Here is a 20,614-nt window from a genome sequence, read left to right as displayed (position 1 = left end):
GTCAGTAAACTATTTGCAAGTCAGCCTGGCTTGCCCCTTGCTGGTTGGGCGTACTTACTAGTTCCTCGACTCTTGCTTCTCCAATACGAGCTTCACTGCGTTAATCCATGAGTTCTGGCAAAGAACGAACCCCTCATCCTTTCATTGAGTGATGCTTGGGCGATCTTGCCTGGAAGACTCGCGAGCTGTGGCCTGCATGATGACGATCGCTAAACTTTGAAAACTCATCCGACAAGATTCCACAACAAGCTCACATCATTCGTCAGGAAAAGTGGACCAGCTCGTCATGAGTTGTTGTGTGGAAATTCCAAATTAGAAATCCAGCCACAGAAACGATTTCCACGGGCGTCAACTCCAACCCCAGAAGAAACCAGATTAACTAACTTGCTTTGTTTGCTTATTTCATTGGTCGTGAACCAGAGATACCATATCCAATGTGGTGGAAAGCATTGCGGGGAATACTCTGCCCGCGGGAGCCGACTTGGACCGGCTTCAGCAGCCCAGCTTAGCAGCGGTTCCACTTGGAGATTCTTTGATCTACGATGCCACTCTACGAGTACCCGTACGGAGTACGGGGTACATTCTACAGTGCTCTGTACCGTGGTAGGAGGACGAGGCCGTTCAGGACTATTGCTTAACGTCTTTGCGCACCCATTGTCAAGCTATCCTTGGCCCACACGCTACTACGAGTACGGAGTGCTACATACATAGATAGCCATCCTACCCGACGATGGGCACTTCGATCCATCTCGGCACAACGGCGTGTCCGGAGGTCAGCCCGTGGACTGCACGGCGGGCTGACGAGGACGAGGACGTGCACCAAAACAGTCGTCCACGCCTTGCTCCCGGAGTACCCGTTTCACTCGTATGTGCGACGTTTGCGTGCTTTTCTTTCCTGCTGCCAACATAGTTACACGAAGCAACCTAAACACGCAGCCAACAGGCCATATCTACTTGGTTACCTCATCTACCTAGCCAACCAGAACAATAGCGACTATTGGCAGATGGCGCGAAATGTGGGTACCTCGGACTACCCCAGTAGGGCTCGCCTCCAGCTCGTTGCCAGTTTCGAACGACATTCACTCTACGGACATCCGCTCCAGTGATCCGTAGTACGGAGTACTACTAGTGACTACTCCGTGATTACCAGACCACTCCTACTCGTACTGCGCGAGCACTGTGTCGATTTCCCAGTCCTTCGCAGGACGCGCCAACAAACGAGTTCAAATCTGCCTACGAGTAAGAACTCGGTACGGAACACATTAACTTCGGGATTAGCCGCTTGGCGTGGAGGATATGACATAGAGGCTTTAGGGTTCCACACACAATTCTTTTCCATCTGAGATGTCGTCGTCGCTGTTGACGCAAACTGTGGGCAACAAAGCGAGAACAACATCCCCACCGCTGACGGTAGTTTTGGAAAACTTCCACGTTGATTTTGATACGAAAGGCTGTTCCAGACGGCCTTACCAGGCTGCTATGTATTCCCCCCACACGGTTATGACGGCGAAATACTCGCTCGAACTGATTCCCTCGTTTTACCACAACTGTAGATCATCGGCGTCAATCCCCTCATCAACAAGATTATTCTACCCCACGATATGGCCCAAGGACTCTGCTGACTCTCATATCCTCGAACTTGTCCCAGTGCGTGATAAGTTGGAGTCATTGTCCCTCGGAGGTTACAGCGGTACTTGGATCTGGTCAGTTGACCTGTGTATCAAGTGTCCTGTTTCTCCGAGCAAAACTTCGAGCCCTGCTATATTCCAACGAACTTTGCATAATCATCAGAGGTTCGAATCCTGAATTGGGAAGACGGTCCGCTAGATTAGCAGGTCCTGTTCCCAGGTCCTTCAGGTATTTCATTGAGTATCGAAGCAAGGTCGATTGAGCTCTCTACTGTTGATTCAAAAACTCGTGGTTGCTTCTGGTCTGTGTACATCTGGTTATATTTAAAGAAAGAAGACATCGTAAATTCGCCTTGGCCTTTCACTCCCTGGCAAATCTGTGTTCTACCTTTATTCCTGATATTGTAACACTTGTCAAGAACTGATCATGACCGCACCAAAACCGAATTGGTGGAAAGCGAGTACTTGCTATCAGATATGGCCGGCTTCTTACAAAGACAGCAACGGTGATGGAATCGGTGACATTCCTGGGATTATCAGCACATTACCATACCTGAAAGACCTTGGGATCGAGACAATATGGCTCTCACCAATGTATGATTCGCCCCAGAAGGACATGGGCTACGACATTTCAAACTACGAGGACATCTATCCTCCATACGGAACCCTGGCTGATATGGATGAACTAATTGAGAAGTGCCACTCCCTCGGAATGAAGCTGATTCTCGACCTCGTTGTAAACCATACAAGTGACCAGCACGCATGGTTCATCGAGTCTCGAAAGGACAAAACGAACCAATACGCTGACTGGTATATCTGGCGTGACCCCAAGGTTATCGACGGCAAACGACATCCGCCCAACAACTGGCGAGCGACTTTTGGCGGCAGTGCCTGGGAATACTGCGAGGAGCGCGACCAATATTATCTTCATCTCTTCGTCGCCGAGCAGCCGGATCTCAACTGGGAGAACGAGGAAACCCGACGTGCAATCTACAGGTCCGCCATCGAGTTCTGGCTTGACAAAGGCATAGATGGATTCCGCGTGGACACGGCAAATCTGTACTCGAAGGATACCTCGTACCCCGACGCTCCGATAACTGCGCCCGGTGAGCCTACCCAAACCTCCTTTCAGTACTACATAAACGGACCGCGAATGCACGAATGGCTCAAGGAGATTCGCGAGTCAGTCCTCGACAAGTACGGTGATGTGCTTATGGTCGGGGAGCTACCTTTCACCGAACCGGATGAGGTCCTGCGATATGTCTCGGCCGAGGCGAGAGAGTATAGCTGTGTTTTCGACTTCGATGTCGTCATGCTTGGCAATGACTACACAACGGGTGCGAAGAAGCATCACACGGGAAAGCACACGCTGCCACAGTTCAAGGACGCCATAGCAAAATGCCAGCACATGCTCAAGGGGACCGATGCGTGGGCGACAGTGTTTTTGGAGAACCACGACCAGGGCCGGAGTCTGTCACGGTTCGCGACGGACAAGGATGCGTTCCGCGAGCAGGCGGCGAAGATGCTCGCCGTGCTGCTGTGCTGCCTGACCGGCACCTTGTTCATCTACCAGGGCCAGGAGATCGGCATGTACAACCACCCGGAGCACTGGGGCATCGAGGACATCCGGGACATTGACTCGGTCACCGCGTATAACGACATCAGGGATCGCCATGAGGGCGACGAGCTCTGGCTGAAGAAGGCCATGAAGGGGATCCAGGCCATCGGCCGTGACAATGCCCGCCTACCCGTTCACTGGGATGCCTCCCACAACGCAGGCTTCACGACGGGCTCGCCCTGGATCCGCGTGCATGACGAGTACGAGAAGACCAACGTTGCCGATCAACAGAAAGACCCGAAATCGATACTCAATTTCTGGAAGAAGATGATCGCGCTGCGGAAGGACCACGCTGATTTATTGGTCTTTGGCATGGACTTCGAAGTATGGGATCGCCATGACCGCGACGTGTTCACGTTCACGAAAACCCATCCGACCACCGGTGACAAGTTGCTCGTCTTCTTGAGCTTCTCCGATGAGGCCCAGCCTTTGCATTATCCCACTGGGCTGAAGAACGTGAGTAAGCAGCTGTTGATCAGCAATGTCGATGAGCTCGGCAAGTATTTGTCGCCCTGGGAGGCACGCGCTTACTTGCTGAAAGAGACCAAAGTGAATGGTGCTTAGGATAGCACTACTGTAAAGTAGGTTACTATGATGGCATCTTGTTGACTGCATGGCCATGGCGCTGCGAGATTGGTCGTGAATGGCGTAAGGGTTCACTCGACGGGTTTGTTACGTTGCGGATCCTCTGTCAATGCAGTGTATAAGAATAGCAGACAAATATGAAAATACCCCTTCTTATTGAGCTCCAACTTAGCTTTACATTATTTATACAATTTTCCACACAATGCCTATGTCTTTTGGGTCGCCGCCTCATGAACAAACACTCTTGTACAAGTCTTCATTGGGGATATCACAAGCTCCGATCACGACGATCTGGGCCAGACCTGACCGGGTATCGGCCTCTCCACGTCCACGCGATAGCTAGCTTCTTCGATCAAGAAAGGCTTCGATACTAACGAAGAGCGGCCAGCCCGATTCATGGGCTGAACAAGTCCTGGCTCATGCCTAGCAGTCTTTGACTCCGGTTCAGGTGGCACGATATGCTTGCCTGCGGATGTATTGACCATTATCAGTGGTGGCAGCTTTTCGGAACGCAGAGTTCTACTTGAGCGGCGACCTTCGAGAGTGCTTGTCGCAGCAAGAAATGACTGGACCGGTGCATTAAGACCTAGACTCCGTCTGAATAGCTGTATCGGAGGCGCGTTAAGCTTGTCGAATCATTTCAGCGCAGCTCTCCTTGGAGCAGGGTTGTAGTTCCTCACTGGCTTCATCCATCTATTTATTGATTTGGCTTGTGCTGAGTCTCTGTGCCATCCTCCCAGAACTCTATATCTTCTTCCCCCTCATTGCCGATTTGCGATCCATGGCGAATTCCTAGCTTTCCCTTTTTAAGAAGCTTTGTCAAGTCTTCCCCCTTCCGCGCTAGAATATCCTCCAGGGTAGATTTGGCGTCCATGAATATGCGCAGGTGGTCAGAGATAACGTGGCGATTCCGGCAGTGCGGACAGGAAATGAGAACGGTGCCATGATGATAGCCCTGTTTGGTGACTCGATGAGAGGATCGCTGCAGGCATGGCTTGCAGGTGAAAGTCAACTGGTAGGAAGGCTCATCGCGTTCTGCTGGCTGTGCTGGCTTCGCTGGCTGCGGGTCTGAATTCACAATCGAGGATTCAAAACGCCGAAACGGTGCAAAAGATCGCTGCCCAGTTGGAAGAGTTCGAATGGCGAAAGGACGCCGCGACCAAGTCGACTGCAGCCGGTTTTGACCTCGGACGGCGCTCGGAGCAAGCCTGAGTGTGTTCAGGGATAGTTTCGAGGGTCGCATGGTTGTAAAGGTGGTTGAATTCTGATTGCTGGTGAATGAAATGTAATGAGCTCAATTGATGGAAATCTTGACGAAGTTTCACGGCGACATGTGACGCATAGCACGTGACATTGGCATATGGCACGTGCTTCGGAAGAATTATGGGGCAGGCTTGGCAAAATCCGCTCTATTTTGTCCGAAGATGGTGCAAGGAAGGTGTGCCGACGCCGACGCCGATCCAGGGCAGAAGAACCAGGCCGACAACCTGATCGTCGATTAATTATTTCACTTCTATCTCTGCGCTTTCGACTGCCTCAGCGACTCATATGGGCGGCGTGCCTCTTCTCTCCCACTTCTCCTACTTTGCCTCTCAAGCCCAACTTTGTCGTGCATATTTCCGATGCTCATTTAACTCCGACCACACACCCACTTCGCATTGACCCCACCATCGGAGAAGTATCACATCAATATCTGTCCTGGAGCCGGAGCCGGAGCCGGAGCCTGAGCTGGGTTGGCTCCTTCAACCTAACCACCATGTTGGCGAGGGGGAGAGGGGGGAAGATCAGGGCGCCGAGACGAGTAAGTGAAATCAGATCAAATCCTCTTCCATGCATATGCCCTCGGCTGCGACCCCCACTTAGCACCCACGAGTCAACGACCCTCATATCACAACGGCCAAGAAGTCATCGATATGTCTAATTGCAGGTTTGCTAACAGACACATGCAGAGCCTCGCGAAAGATGACGTTGACTTTGATTCTATATGGACTCTCCTGTCCACCGCGTTTCAAGAAATCCACGGCAAGAATGCGTCGAAATTGTCCTTCGAAGAACTCTTCCGCGGCGCCTACAAATTAGTGTTGAAGAAAAAACAAGACTTGCTGTATGATCGGGTGGTTGACTTGGAGAAGACATGGTTGAAAGATACTGTCCGCGCCAGAATAATCGCCCTGATAACCCCCGCGATGGCCTATGATGTTTCAGAACAAGCCGGTAATGCTCAAGCAAATGAGCGCAGAATTGCCGGTGAACGCTTCATCAGGGCTCTTAAGGATGCTTTTGCAGATCATCAGCTGTCTATGAGCATGATCACAGACGTCTTGATGTATATGGTAAGACGCCCTAGTACACTCATAATACTCTGATACGATGCTTATAGCTCAAGGATCGGGTCTACAGCCAAGACCTACGACGGCCGTCAATTTTTGCGTCTGCAATGGCACTGTTTCGAACACAGCTTCTCAAGGTGCCCCTCGGAGACAATAGAGACGTTCTTTCTCTACTGGAGACCGTGATACTAGACATGATTGAGATGGAACGCCGGGGCGAAGTCATCGACCGCTCTCTCGTTCGTGCTTGCTGCTATATGCTGGAAGGTCTGTATGAAACGTTTACCGAGGAGGAGACTTCCAAACTCTACCTGACATCGTTTGAACCCAAGTTCCTTGACGCCAGTGTCAACTTCTACCGATCAGAAGGACAAGCGCTTTTGGCCGATGCAGATGCCAGCACCTTCTGTGCTCATGCCCGCAGAAGACTGAGGGAAGAGGAAGAAAGATGTCAACAGACCATTTCGCAGATCACAGAGAGCAAGATCAAAATTGTCGTAGACAAGGAATTTATTTCAGCTCATATCCGCGACGTCATCAATATGGAAGGAACTGGTGTCAAAAACATGCTTGACAATGACAAAATCCAGGATCTCGGCAATGTCTTCGACTTGATCGCTCGCGTGGACCCTCGTAAAGGGGCGCTAAAGGAGGCTGTTCAAAAGAGAGTCTTTGACCTCGGAAGCGACATCAACAAAGCCGCCAACGTCGCCAGTGAGGCCTCTGCACCACCGAAGAACGCGCCAAAGACAGTATCAGATGGAAAGGCGGCATCGGAAAAAGCATTGAATCAGCAGACTCAGGCTGCGATCACCTGGGTTGAACAAATCTTGCAGTTGAAAAGAAAATACGATAGATTATGGATCGAGGCGTTTAAAAAAGATGCAGTTATGGAGAAGGCACTAGAAGTATCCTTTCAAGATTTCATCAACGCAAACGAACAAAGTCCCGAGCATCTTTCGTTGTTCCTGGATGAATACTTGAAGCGAGGAGGGAAAGACAAGAACGAAAATGAAGTTGATGTGCTTCTTGATAACGGCATATTATTGCTGCAATACCTTGCGAACAAGGACAAATTCGAAACATATTACAAGAAGCACATGGCGAAGCGTCTCCTCATGAAGAAATCAGTGAGTAGAGATATGGAACGGCAAGTTTTGTCGAAGATGAAGATGAAAATCGGAAACCAGTTCACTCAAAAATTAGAAGGCCTTATTCGGGACACTGAGCTCTCCGACAATCTCAATGCCCAGTACAAGGACTATGTCAATCGACTTGGCGACCCCGATCCCAAACGTATCGACCTCGATTGTCGCGTCCTGACTACAACGGTTTGGCCCTTTGAGACATTGTTCAAGAAAGACACCGAGGAGACTACTCACCGAGAATACAAATATCCTGCCTCGGTGGAAAACGTGCGTCAAAAATTTCAGAAATTCTATCTGGACAAGCACACCGGTCGTAAGTTGACATGGATGCCTGGTCTAGGCGACGCAGACCTCAGAGCAACGTTCACGACTGGTGGTAAGACTCGTCGTTACGAATTGAATGTTTCCACTTATGCTATGATCATCCTAATGCTGTTCAACGACCTTGGCAAAGGAGAAAGCCTATCATTCGAACAAATCCAAGCCGAGACCAATATTGAAATACCTGATCTTATTCGCAATCTCCAGTCGTTGTCTTTGGTGGCAAAGTGGAGGGTGCTGAAAAAGGAGCCTATGAGCAAGGATATCAAGCCTACGGACAATTTCTATTTCAATGAAGACTTTTCCAGTCAATTCCTGAAGATCAAAGTTAGTGTGGTTGCTGGAGGGTCCAGCCGAGTCGAAAATAGCGAGGAGCGTCGAGCAACCCAGGAGCGAATTGACAATGGCAGAGCTCTTATCATCGAAGCGGCCATCGTTCGGATCATGAAATCACGCAAGACCCTTACGCACTCTCAACTTATGACAGAAACTATTGCACAAGTCACGATTCGATTTAAGCCCGATGTCAACATGATCAAGAAGAGAATTGAATCACTGATCGATCGAGATTATTTGGAACGAGGACCAGACCCAACGAAACCGTCATATGTTTACGTGGCGTAATAAACTAAAGAGAGCCAGTGCTATTCCACGAAAGTGTACAAGGTCCGATATAGCAATTGCCGTCAGACCGCAGAGCAAATGATTTTATGATGAGAATGGCGTTAACGAGAAATGCATCTAGCGAGCATCGATGGGTTCATAAGGCATGAGCATGGCGTACTTGCACACCTGTTGGGGTTATCCACGGAATTTCGGAAGACAACATTCGCAGTGCTATTAGGTTGAATGGCTTTGACTCCTGCCTAGCAATCCCCGTGCATGGTGCTCAGTACAGATAGAGCAGTAGGATACCTGCGAGGAGAAACAATCTGATCCGCCCGCTCTGCCAGGTTTTGCTATCCGTACTGTCGTCTGCCAGCTGCCATCGAGGTGTGTATAATTAATTAGAGGGCAACAGATACTGCTGTGGTACGAACGACCCTTTCGGTGCTTGTAAGCATGCCAATCGTCCAATGGTTCTCGACAGCTGCTCAAATACGGATGCTGGTTGACATGATGGGGAGGCGTTGCTGCTGAAGATATCGAGGCAGTGACTCCTGCGTTTCGCACCGCCAGAACTGTCATAACTACCAAGTTCTTTTGATTTCGAGAGCAAAATCACCTAAACCACCACAGACAAGGTGTTCGATATCAACGTTTGTTATTACAGGGTAGCTTATATTTCAGGCGCCTATTGTACATTCCGTATGTACATGGTACCAGCGTGCTTGCTGTTGATGACTACAACCTCTCAAACGCCGATTCATGGTTTACAACCCCTTTAATTCGGGTCTGAAACAATGTCGATCAGTAGACGGGCCTCTCACAATCAGGCCTACCCTGTATGGAGCGGCCCGTATAGAGGTCATGAAGGAGCGTGACACCCACCGCGATGGACCCAACTCACTGTCGTAATTACCTAAGGCAAATTTATCCTAAGCTCAATCCTGAGGATCCATTTTCTTTCTTCGCAAGCAACAGCCTGAATAGGGCGTATCTACTTACTGGTCGGAACAAAGTCTTGTTCCCAGGACGGACAGTCTACACCATGACAACAGGAGATTTTCGGTCCTTGAGAATCTTTGTGGCGCTCTGATAGTGACGGCCACCCTCATTGCTGGGGCAATAGGTTCCGCCACGCGTTGCGTGTGTAATGGGCAAACCAAGTGGACTTTCCATAACGGCGCTGAGTGAACAGCAAAACCACACGTTCGAACTATCGCCTCTGCCCAGTTCAACTAGTTTCACATCTCAGAAAAGGGACGACGATCCATTGCTCAGCAATGGATCCCTGCCGGGTTTGGAGTTGTTGAGATCTTCAATGGTGATTGCGTGAAAGTACAAACCATGAATATCTGGCTCCATCTGGCTCTCAATGTGATCAGCACCTTATTACTTGGAGATTCGAACTACTGCATGCAATGTTTAAGCGCCGCAACCCGATCTGACATCAATCGTGCACATACACGAGGCAAATGGCTCGACGTTGGGGTACCCAGTACGCGCAACCCGTCCGCCATTCCCAAGTATAAAGCCCTGTTGTGGTTGACGTTCGGCTTGACTTGTATCCCTCTACATCTCATGTCAGTGTTTCTTCGAGCCCTTACAAGCCAGATCCGAGAAGCTTATTCTGTGACAGGTACAACTCCGCGTTCTATAAATCCTTGTCTACAAATAATTACGATATCTTCGTTGTGGAACCAGGTTTTCTCGAAGGCGGCAGTGTCGATACAACGGGCATTGTTGTAGCAAAGGGTTCCATCGACCCTGCTATCATTCAGACTGACCTAGGCATTGCTGGTCGCTATATACGACTGAATAACTCAGATTGCATCAACACTTACGCAACCGACATTAACAGTAGAAGGAATCCTGTCCTCGTCTCTAGCAAGTCCACACCAGCTGAATCAACATTGCTTCACGTCGAGCATTACAGCTACACTGATTCTGTCGGCCCACGTGGCATCTACAAACCTTACGGGTGGTGAGCTTGAACCAGGCTCTTGTGGCAGGCACCCTATCTGATGTTTTTAGGATTTGCGCCGATCTCGACCTTGGAGAAAAGCTAAGGATCATAATGGAAGACAGGAGTACCCAGGTCTGTGAGACGTATGCACCAAAGATAGCCGCTGGTCTCGCAGGGCAATGGACGTTCAAAACATATCCTGTGGACTTTTGCCTGAGTGAAGTCGTCCTGGAAAGATGTGGCTATTCTGGCAATGTGCCCATTATCAGTGTAGTCATTATATGCAACGCAGTGAAGTTTGGGATCATGTTGTTTGTGGCTCTGCACCTCCGCGATGATCCGCTAATCATGATTGGTGACGCGGTGGAGTCGTTTCTCGACCATGCAGACGAATGAACCCTGGGAGCTTGTCTTGATTCAAAGAAAGACATTCTTCAGAACCGCAATTGGAATGAATCCGGGAATCTCAAGCCCAAACAAGCCGATTTCAAGCCTCGAAAGTGGCAGTCAGCGGCTTCCGGGCGGCGTTGGATCATTGTTCTAGGCTCATTGAGCTTCGCCATCATTCTCGTTTCGGTATTGCTCCGCATGACCATCAGTGCGATTTCAAGCACCGCCCAATCCATCTGGAGCATTGGACTAGGCAGAGTCAACTCGGCGGCCATTATCCGAGGCTGGATATTAAGCACCAGAGGGTCGGAATCGGAACGCATTCTGGCATCTCCTCTCGTCGCCAACGTGCCACAAACAGTCTTCTCTTTCATATACCTTCAGCTCAACGGACTCCTCACCTCAATATGGCTTTGCGAGGAATGGAAAGGGTTCGAATTCACTCGGAAGGCACTCCGAGTCTCTAATCCCAAAGGCAACCAACGGAGCAGGCACTTTGTCCAGCTCCCCTACCGAGTCGCAATACCAATGCTGACCGTGGCGGGCCTCCTTCACTGGCTCCTGTCGCAATCGATCTGCCTAGCGGTCGTAGCGGAATACGGCAACGATGGCAAGCTAGTCAATCCCACGACCGTCGGAACCTATGGCTTTTCACCTCTGGCTACCATCTTCGTGATTGCGTTTGCTGGCTGTTTGATAGTGGGTGTCATAGCACTGGGTCAAAGGAGGTTCCATGGGGCCATGCCGCTGGCAGAAAAGTTGCAGTGCGGCTATTTCAGCGGCTTGTCATCGGCCAGATTGGGATAAGGACGTCTCGTTCCAGCCTGTACAGTGGGGCGTTGTTCAAGATTCAGATTCACACGAAGGTGTTGGCCATTGCTCGATCACGAGCGCGGCTGTTGATTCTATACAGCAAGGAGAGAGATATGCCGGGACATTAAGGGAGTGAGGTAGACTCATTCACGAATTGCTCAGCCTTATTTCACCAGCGCTCTGCTCAAGAGACTTCCACACTGGCAGCAGGTATGAGATGCATCTCGATGGCCTGTCTCACTCACTTTAGTGTGGAGTATCATAGTTGAAATGCATAACCAACTACGCGAGTTCAGACAGTCTACTAGGCACCAAAAACAACAAGGGACGCGGTAGAGCAAATCACCAACGTACCCATGTGCTTGAACGACTCTCGCAAGCCTTGGGAACAGCTACAGGAACGCCAGTCATAGCCCAGCAACCCTCGTCCAGTGTCGCGATGCGCCGCGTTGGCCTGTGGCTACACTGTGACCCACGCCAGTAGGGGGTTATTCTCAAGCCACATCTACAGGTACGGTGCCACTCTGCTACTCAAGTTACGTTCAAAATGTCTACTGCACCAGCTGCTTTCTCGCAATTTGCGTGAGATTCCTGTTTAATCATCAAAATACAGATCTTCTCGGCTGTGTAGAGCCGTTCTAGGAAACCTCCCCTTCGCAATGACGTCCTTTCAACCAACTTATATTCCCTGGTCGTCCAAGGAAGTAGACGAACCCAGCCGGAACCCAGCCGCAGCTCTTCCTCGGGCCCTTGCGTAACCAGGCCAGGCGAGCAGAAAGCGGCTCGAAGAGCGGCGTATGTGCTCAACAAATGGTCCACTTTTAGACTTCGCATGACGAAAAGCGCGGGGAAGTTTTACGAATGTCCAATGTCTCCACTTTCGCCATGGTTTTCTTGCGCGAGGCAGGCCAAGTTGATGCAGAAAAACAGCTGGATATGATGTGCAGTCGTCTGCCAACTATGACGATTCCAAGTCCAGCTGGGTTCCCCGTCGTTATGGGATATAATGCCTGGTCACCAGCTGGCCGGCAGTGAGATATGATGCTGGTTTGATTAAAAAAACTTAATCAGGTCCATCCTACATACTCTAGTCCCTTGAAATCTATCAGCTTTGATTCATTATACTATAATCATGCCTTCGGTGGTCAGCAAGATCAAGGACCGCATGCATGTTGGCCGGGACACCTACGAGTATGACGATGAATATGACTCTGGAAGGCTCGATGCGCCTGGAGACGGTCGAGATAGATATGGCGATCATGATTCTTCGCAGCCTCCTGGATCGTTCCTCAATACAAGCTATGACGAGCCCGCGGGTCACCACGCTGACGGACACAAGTATGTCGCACCACATGGCACCCATGTTGGCGGGCACGGGCACGGGCAAGGCTACGGCCATTCTGGACGAGGAGAGGTCACCGACAGCGACAAACTAATGGATCCAGCAGACAGTGGCACGGGGTCTAACGTCCTAGGAGGAACTGGAGCCGACACAGCGGGAACAGACCTTCATGATATCCACCACCAGTCTAGGAGCAACAAACTCCACAGACGAGAAGTTCCTCAGGCTCGCGGCTATGAAGGCGGTGACTATTCCTCTGCGCTTCCATCTTCGACTCACCATCCACACGGACACGGGCAAGACACCATCGGGAATACAACAATGACTACATCGACTACATCGACTCACGGTCTCCATGGCCAGCATGGTCAACGTGACACCAGGAAGACATACCCAGACAGCAACAACACCTCTACCTCCCACCAACGCGACCAACGTCATAACCCAGCGACATCCGCCGCAGGAGGCGCACCCCTAGGTGGTCTCGCATCCTCGCAGCTCGCAGACCGCTCACGCCACCACGATGAGGCCGGCAGAACCGACCAGAGAGACTACGCAGGCAGTGGCAGCGAGATGCGCGGCGGTGGAGGCGTATATAACACCGTCGTCGGCCGCGGGAGCAATGATGGACAGTACCCGCCCACAGGGAACTACGATTCTCAGACGGGATCCGGGCCCGGCCATGGCTTAAGCAAGCCCGACGCCATTCCCCGCGAAGCAGGCGACTCGCGGCTCACGAGCGGACCCGGTGCAGCAACAAGCGTGCACGACGAGATTACAGGGCCGGGCAGGCACGGGTTCGACCCGCCAACCATGCAGAGTCACGGCCAGGGCTCGATGGCGCGCGACTCTACGGCCGCTCCTCTCAGTGGCGGGCCTGGCGGCGCTCCAAGAGGCTCAGGCTCAGGCTCAGGCCTTGGTGCTGGAAGTCTTGCGTCGCGCCTCGACCCGCACTCGAACGCGAAGGTCATGCATAAGTGCAGTTCGTGCGGGCATGATAACGACATCAGCCATTATTTCAAGAAGGATCTCGTTTATCGTATCGATCATGAGTGAACAGACTGCAAGGATGGAGGTATGAGATTTTGGTATGAGATTTGGGATTTGATCTGGGATCGTGTATGGTATATCTAGTTTCGGTCGGTGCCATAGGATGGGTCCATGCTTGATGTACTTCTGGGAACCAGCGATTTCAATTTATATCCAAATGCTTTTGAACATGCCACTCGTACATTATGGCGTAGATATCTGGTTGCCAGTAGTCATGCGTCAGGTCGGCGACATTAGCCACTGGTTGGAATATCATCCCATATTGGAGTAGGACTTCTGGAACGATAGCATGTTTCACTCCTCAATGAAGGTTTGGAAAGCTAGACATCTACTGTCTCAACTCCTTGCTTCTATCCGTGCGAGAGTGCATCTTGCAACAAGGGCACACGCTGCCGCTCTATGAATCAGAGTATGAGATCATATATAGCCATATGTAACTCTCTGACCAGGCTGCATTGATCCCAAAGGTGCGATTCTGTTGGAAGGTGTCGGTCTGTACCCTGATCATGCATGATTAGCTTGTTAGTTTGAGTTTTCGCACGGAAAAGCGCATTCAAGCCGAATTTCCACTCCTAAATTCATCAGTCCGTCCGTAAGAGAATTATGTTGTAAATTTGTTGCCGATATTGCCTCTATACTTTTATACCGTACGTACAGTGGGTTGATGTTGATGTTGATACATGCGTCTTGGTTTGAGGACATGAAGAAACCCGCCGCCCATCTCAGTACCATCCATATCCATAATTTGTCAGTTTTCAAGTCTTATCGGCCTAATGCTGTGACAACGGCGGCTCCGCATCCCTGCGAGGCCGAAGGCGAATTCGGTGCATGCGCTCTTCTTTTGGTGATACAAATTTTCATCACCTCTCTTCCTCCCAAGCTCGGCGCGAGAAATCTCCTTCTCCCGGTCGTTTTCCAAGATGCTGGTGAATTCGGGCACAGCTGTTGAGGTGACTCTCATCGAGAGAGGAGTTGTTATAGCGGGATCGTGAACGACGTGGTCCTAGAATCCAGGAGGATTGATCCGTTGGCTGACCCTTGTCCACTTGGGTAGTTCTATGAGTTCCATAGTTAGCAATGTTGGAGGCTCGCTTCCCTTAGCTTGATTGCCATACTGTGTATGCCCTTCCTGTACTTCTTCTCTTTCCGATCGTAGATGGTGTATTTATCCTTTGGCAGCATTTCTTCCTCCCGAGGCATCTCGCGGTACCATCTTTCTACTGCTTTAGCAGTCATGCCACCGTTCTTGGCCAGTGCCGTACTGACTGTGTCGACCACCTTATCCACGAGCCTTAATCGTTTTCGCTGTCGAGCTTTCTGCATTGAGGAGAGTCGCCACGGGATTTTCCTAGAGTGGAGATTAGTGTTGCAAGAACGGGGTCCAAAAAGAAGAGGGATGAAATACCATAGCAGACCCCCCGAGAGAGGAGCAGTCGGCCTGAACATGTTGTCTACGCTTGAGCCAAACGTTCAGGTGGGAAGACTTGCTGCTCCAGAAGTGATGTCCGCAAAGGTGGAATTCGGAAAAACCGCAGGGCGAACCCGGGAAACCCTCTGCGGAGGAATAGTTTTCCCAGATCCGAAGACTTTACATGTGCAACAAATTGATGGTGGACAACTTCCATCTGCTCTTCGCTTTTCCTCGTCCCTCACCTCATTCTAACTCTAGTACTACCGAGTAGTTCGCATCTTCCTCCTTCCTGCGGGCGGACCTCCCCTCTTCTCATCTATTTCTCTCTCGATGGAAGCGGCTGCCTCCGCCCCTCCTTGAACCCTCTTCTCAACGCCTCGCCCTCGTAAACGATCCTAATGCCCGGCCGCAGCCATGGCAGCCAATCCCCATCTCAAGCAAAGCTAACCTCACCTCACTACCACCATCTCCCGCGGCAATATCTATATCCCAATGCGGAGCAGCCCAGCTTCGTGTGGCGTGGCGCCTCGTACCAGACGATGCTGGCGGTGTCGACGCTGTGCCGAGCGTTTCTGTACGGCCTCAACAGGACACAAGTCAACGGGCTCCCACGCTTCCTCGACCTGCTCAAGTCCCGCTGCGACCCCAAGACCCGGCGACGTGGTCTGCTGACCGTCTCGAATCACATCTCGGTCATGGACGACCCTCTGATCTGGGGCGTGCTCCCACTGTCATTCACAGCCTTCCACGGCTACCAGAACAGCCGCTGGGGGTTCGGCAGCCACGACATCTGCTTCCAGAACACGCCCCTGTCCCTGTTCTTCACCCTGGGCCAAGTCCTCCCAACGCACCGCAAAGCCCATTCACTATACGGAGGACCCTTCCAAACGAGCATGACCGAAGGCGTGCGCCTCTTCTCCAATATCTCTTCCCACAGACCCTCCCTCTGTCCACACAACCACCCAGCCTACAATTCTGAGTACCATACTCCCTCCTTCCCATGGGACTGTATCGACCCTTTCTCCGACCTCTCGCCCCCTCCATCCTACCCATCCCACCCCTCCGACACCCGGTACTACCTCCAGCCCTCTCGCTACGCCAGCAATGCCTACTCCTGGATCCACATCTTCCCCGAAGGCATGATCCACCAGTCCCCACCAACCCCGCAGAACAACAACCGCTCCGAATACACCATGCGCTACTTCAAATGGGGCGTCGCGCGCCTGATCCTTGAACCGCCCGAATGTCCGGACGTGGTCCCGATGTTCATCGAAGGCAGCGACCAGGTGATGCACGAGTCGCGCACCTTCCCACGCTTCCTCCCGCGCTTCGGTAAGGACATCACCGTGACGTTCGGGCACGAGCTCGACGTGGACGCCACATTCGGCGACCTACGCAAGGGTTGGCGCGACCTGTGCCAGGAGGACGCCCGCGCGAACGGCTGGGACGAGTGGGACGAGATCACGCTGGGCTTGGTTCCGCCGAGTCTGGAGCGGCACCCGGAAGCGGTCAGGCTGAGGGAGGAATGCACGAAGCGCGTCCGAGATGCTGTCCTTGCGGTCCGCAGGAGTCGCGGGTACGCAGACGAAGACCCCAAGGGCGGAGTCGCCGAGACGTGGGCGAAAGAAGGACCCCAGCGCGAGGGCAGGATGGACGACGGGAGTTGGGTCAAGGACACCTAGGCTCGTCCTGGTGCTCTCCTCCTGCTTGGTCAAGCCTTAGACTCCCAGGAACCAGAAAATCTGTATCAGCACCAGGTAATGCAAAGGGGGGATTGCCAATGGATAGATAGATATAACATAAAATTAAAGGAAGAGAAGAGAATATAAGAGACAAAGACGACGGAAAAGGTAGAGAATACCACCGGCTGCATGGATGGATATACTGCATAACCAGGTTTGCATGTTCTAGGCTCATGTATAAACACAACCCCATAATAGACCAGTCTAAAACGCAATCCTTTGGACCGTATCCAAGAATCTCCAAATTTGAAAGGATGAGTCAGAGCTGTAGAAGGCATGACGAGAAGAACGGAGAAGAAAGATGGCACTGTGATTGGCGAGGACGTGGTGGGCAAGGGCCGAAGCTAAGGGATACGACTGGGATGGAAATTGGCCACGATACTGTACCCTTCGAAAGAAGATAAGAGGGCAGGATAATATAGTAATAATACTGGGGAGGATCTATACTGGCTTGTATAGCACAGTCAGAAGAGGTGCGGTAGACATAACCAGACAATAGGCTGTCAATCAGCTAACCCAGTGCAGGATATAGGACTAGTTCTACCCTAGATAGCCACCCCGACCTGAAACTAGGAGCTAGGAGCTAGGATTCCGATGCGATGCAGGATGCCATAGCCATGCCAGGTGACAACCGTATGCCACTGCGAAAGATGGGCCGAGGGCCACCGGCTCACCTCGGTCACTCCATAAAACAACCGGGTTCTGCATCATACTAATATAGTGACAACCTTGGGATCTTGAATAACTCGGAGCGCGCTTCTATCGATAACGACCTTCATGCTCAAGAGTCTTGATATAACGGACGAAAGCTTTCTTGTGGACCATACCTCTATACTCGCCCTCCTGAAGGACACATATATACCTGAGACCAAGCTTGACGAAACACTGATACACCAGGTCCATTGGGCTGTGCGTATCCAACGCCATTGGCGCTGGATCGATATACGGCGTGAGATCAACGGGACTATCTTCAGTGTCCCTTTGTTCATCACTCCCAGATTCCTCACGACCCGAGTCATAGCCGCGATCATCGAATGCCGCCCAATAATTGTGATGTGCGGCATGGGCATGCTCGGACCCAGAGAGCATGCACATCGCCGTGTTTTCATTCTCGATCCTGTCCAGTGCGAATTCAAGGTCTGGTGCGGGGATGAGCCCAACGAGGATTTTGTCCCGAATGACTGGAAGGCCGCCATCGAGCTCCCCAAGATTTTGGAGACGTCGGAGTTTGGTGCGAAGGTCTGTTGCTCTGACAGTTGGGGCGAGGGAAATGTCAATGATTTTGTCCCGGCGGACGCGTGGTGTGATGTCACCTAACTCCGAGTCGAATACCGGACTGGACTTATTGTCGAGGAAAGGATATGAGTTCATGTCGGTCAGAAGATCGTAGATACTCAATGGCTCGACAGCATCAGCCGTCCATTTGGCGCAGAGGACACCGAGAGAAAAGGGTAAGACATGATTCAGACTTCCAGTCAGCTCGAATAGAATGACGGCCAAGGTTACAGACAAGCGAGTGACCCCACACATCGTCGCCCCAGCGGCTACCAAAGCATAAACTCCGGGGGTGACGCATGCCTCCATATCATCGGACAATTGACATTCTCCCCACAGGAAGAATTCCGGGAATCTGACCACGAGATATTGTGTAATGTGACCGACGATTCGTCCCATCAAGCCACCAACAACCATAGAAGGGACATAAATACCCGCGGGGACTTTGATGCCAAATGTAATTGTTGTCAGGAGAGCCTTGATGACGAAAGCCACGCTGAGATAGCCGATGACGGCTGGGATGTCGTCTTCTGCTGGACATAAGCCAGTATTTGTCTGATTATTGCAAGGACTGGCAAGTTCAAATAAGAGTTCGGTAACGGCAAGTCGAGTGTATCGATTCCAGAAACTGATGAGGCCTGTTACAAATGCAACGAGTAAAACCTCCAGCATGGGATATGCTTTGACGACCCGTATTCGACGAAAAGTCGTAGCCCAGAAGCGAGATGCCTTGATGAACAACGCACCCATAAGTCCACCAGCAAAGCCTAAGAATGCAAAGTTGAAAAGCTCGAAAAAGCGCCAATCTGTGACATAGCGTACCTCAAATAGGACGATTTTGGATGTGCCGTAAGGATTGAGGAATTTCAAAGACAGCGCCGCGGCTATGCAACAGAAAAAGGTACGAAACAACGTCTTAGGGGGGAAATAATAGCTGACCTCTTCCAAGCTGAAGAGGACCCCACCCAGGGGTGAGCCAAAGGCCACAGCAACACCGCTGGCAGCACTGGCGGAGAGGACCTCCCTCCTCTTGCCATCATTCAGGTTATACTTGGAGAACATTCTGCAAGCAATATTGCCGATACAAGTGGCAACATGAACATAGGGGCCTTCCTTGCCCAAGCTCATACCCGAAGCTACGCTCAAAATTAGAGCGATGGTCTTGATGACCAAGACTTTCAGACCGAGGTAGCCGTGCAAGACAAAGCCACTCAGGATGACCTTGACTTCGGCAACACCACTTCCGGCGGCAGAGTAGTAAATGTTGGCCGGCAACAAGTTCTGGTCTGCGACTGGCTTCGCAGCACCTTTATCCTCATCTGATTCATGAGAAATATTTGTTTTAACAGCAGCCAAGTCCTCGTCAAAGGTAGCAGCGATCTGTGAAGGAACAACGGTTTTTGAATAGAGGGTGAGAAAGCAAGACAGTGCTGCTAGGGCCATGGAGCCAATGATAAAAACCAAGTACTCGACAGAAGAATCTTCGACGGCAGGATGATGGATGACTTGAGACCAGCTCTGCCAGCTATGACACGTGCGTTCACCAGCGCAGCAGTCAACTCTGGAGAGGTACCAGGCGTCTTTGCAAAAGCCCCGTTTGAGATCGAAGATGGTGGACTCGGTGACATCAACAAAGTAGGCTATGAGTGCGGTCAAGACACCGATGATGGCGACGAGGATCCATCCCTGGGCAGAATCGAGCAAAAGAGCCAGACGGCCTCGCAGGCCTTTCATCTTCTTCAACTCCAAGACTCGATAGCCATCTGCAATGCTGTCATGCACCCAATCAGTGGAAGTGAACTGATCGTACCAGAGCCTGTCCTCCTTGGAGAGAGTGCCGAGAAGGAGCTGGGAGAGTTTGGGAGTACGCAGGCCAGAAGGTCTGTGCCAGACAGGGCTCGTATTGCCAGAGGGCCGTGTACTGCTAAACCTCCTTCTCCGTAAGCTGCCCGAGGAGCTGTTGACCCTTGAGAGTTGTCTGGACCGAGGGGAGACAGGCATGCTTTCGCCGTATTTTCTGACGGAGTCATGTCCTGGACCGAGCAGGCCAGTGTGCTCGTTAGCTGAATGGGTCATGAGGAGTGAGGCGGGGAGTCTGGATCTCAACTCGCTGGAAGATAGCGAGGTTGTGCCTGTTCTTCTGTGATGCTCTGGAGAAGAGGGCGTGGTGGAAGATTGTTGGGCGGAGGACCGAGCGGGTTCGTCATAGTCGCCCACATCGGTGAAGGACACCATAGATTTGGGCATGGTGGATGTGGATTGGATACAGATTCAACTGAGGAAGAAGGAGTGGAAGGGCGAACGCCTTTGAAGGGGGCCGAGATGAGTGCTCTTGAACGACGTCGACGGCACAGCAGGCAGACGCCGCCTAGCTGAGGTCGTCAGCTGGCCA

At 51.5% G+C, this 20,614-nt stretch overlaps 8 protein-coding genes across 8 annotated transcripts; 5 read left to right on the top strand and 3 right to left on the bottom strand.

Annotated features, from left to right (window-relative positions):
• Nucleotides 1-2,055: 2,055 nt before the first annotated feature.
• A1O9_11773 (glucan 1,6-alpha-glucosidase) lies at nucleotides 2,056-3,810 on the top strand (the record flags this gene model as incomplete). Its single annotated transcript, XM_013399283.1, has 1 exon — nucleotides 2,056-3,810. One exon carries the CDS (start codon nucleotides 2,056-2,058, stop codon nucleotides 3,808-3,810), a length of 1,755 nt encoding a protein of 584 aa, XP_013254737.1.
• A 727-nt stretch (nucleotides 3,811-4,537) lies between these two features.
• Nucleotides 4,538-5,074, bottom strand: A1O9_11772 (uncharacterized protein; the record flags this gene model as incomplete). Its single annotated transcript, XM_013399282.1, has 1 exon — nucleotides 4,538-5,074. A coding segment is annotated over one exon (537 nt), but the record flags the coding sequence as incomplete, so codon positions are not given.
• A 670-nt stretch (nucleotides 5,075-5,744) lies between these two features.
• A1O9_11771 (Cullin 3) lies at nucleotides 5,745-8,254 on the top strand (the record flags this gene model as incomplete). The annotated part of the gene is made up of 2 exons (XM_013399281.1): nucleotides 5,745-6,164; nucleotides 6,218-8,254. 2 exons carry the CDS (start codon nucleotides 5,745-5,747, stop codon nucleotides 8,252-8,254), a joined length of 2,457 nt encoding a protein of 818 aa, XP_013254735.1.
• A 1,326-nt stretch (nucleotides 8,255-9,580) lies between these two features.
• Nucleotides 9,581-10,595, top strand: A1O9_11770 (uncharacterized protein; the record flags this gene model as incomplete). The annotated part of the gene is made up of 3 exons (XM_013399280.1): nucleotides 9,581-9,816; nucleotides 9,873-10,217; nucleotides 10,268-10,595. The coding sequence occupies 3 exons, from the start codon at nucleotides 9,581-9,583 to the stop codon at nucleotides 10,593-10,595; spliced, it is 909 nt and encodes a 302-aa protein (XP_013254734.1).
• Nucleotides 10,596-10,787: 192 nt separating this feature from the next.
• On the top strand, nucleotides 10,788-11,396 carry A1O9_11769 (uncharacterized protein; the record flags this gene model as incomplete). Its single annotated transcript, XM_013399279.1, has 1 exon — nucleotides 10,788-11,396. One exon carries the CDS (start codon nucleotides 10,788-10,790, stop codon nucleotides 11,394-11,396), a length of 609 nt encoding a protein of 202 aa, XP_013254733.1.
• A 3,401-nt stretch (nucleotides 11,397-14,797) lies between these two features.
• A1O9_11768 (uncharacterized protein) lies at nucleotides 14,798-15,240 on the bottom strand (the record flags this gene model as incomplete). Its single annotated transcript, XM_013399278.1, has 3 exons — nucleotides 14,798-14,850; nucleotides 14,910-15,142; nucleotides 15,200-15,240. The coding sequence occupies 3 exons, from the start codon at nucleotides 15,238-15,240 to the stop codon at nucleotides 14,798-14,800; spliced, it is 327 nt and encodes a 108-aa protein (XP_013254732.1).
• A 363-nt stretch (nucleotides 15,241-15,603) lies between these two features.
• Nucleotides 15,604-16,887, top strand: A1O9_11767 (uncharacterized protein; the record flags this gene model as incomplete). The annotated part of the gene is made up of 1 exon (XM_013399277.1): nucleotides 15,604-16,887. The coding sequence occupies one exon, from the start codon at nucleotides 15,604-15,606 to the stop codon at nucleotides 16,885-16,887; it is 1,284 nt and encodes a 427-aa protein (XP_013254731.1).
• Nucleotides 16,888-17,706: 819 nt separating this feature from the next.
• A1O9_11766 (chloride channel, other eukaryote) lies at nucleotides 17,707-20,469 on the bottom strand (the record flags this gene model as incomplete). Its single annotated transcript, XM_013399276.1, has 1 exon — nucleotides 17,707-20,469. One exon carries the CDS (start codon nucleotides 20,467-20,469, stop codon nucleotides 17,707-17,709), a length of 2,763 nt encoding a protein of 920 aa, XP_013254730.1.
• Nucleotides 20,470-20,614: the final 145 nt, after the last annotated feature.

The sequence above is a fragment of the Exophiala aquamarina genome (genome assembly GCF_000709125.1).
Source record: "Exophiala aquamarina CBS 119918 chromosome Unknown aczIA-supercont1.19, whole genome shotgun sequence".
NCBI lineage: Eukaryota > Fungi > Ascomycota > Eurotiomycetes > Chaetothyriales > Herpotrichiellaceae > Exophiala > Exophiala aquamarina.
Note: the sequence above shows the minus strand (reverse complement) of the source record. Positions and strands in the feature narration are given on the sequence as shown.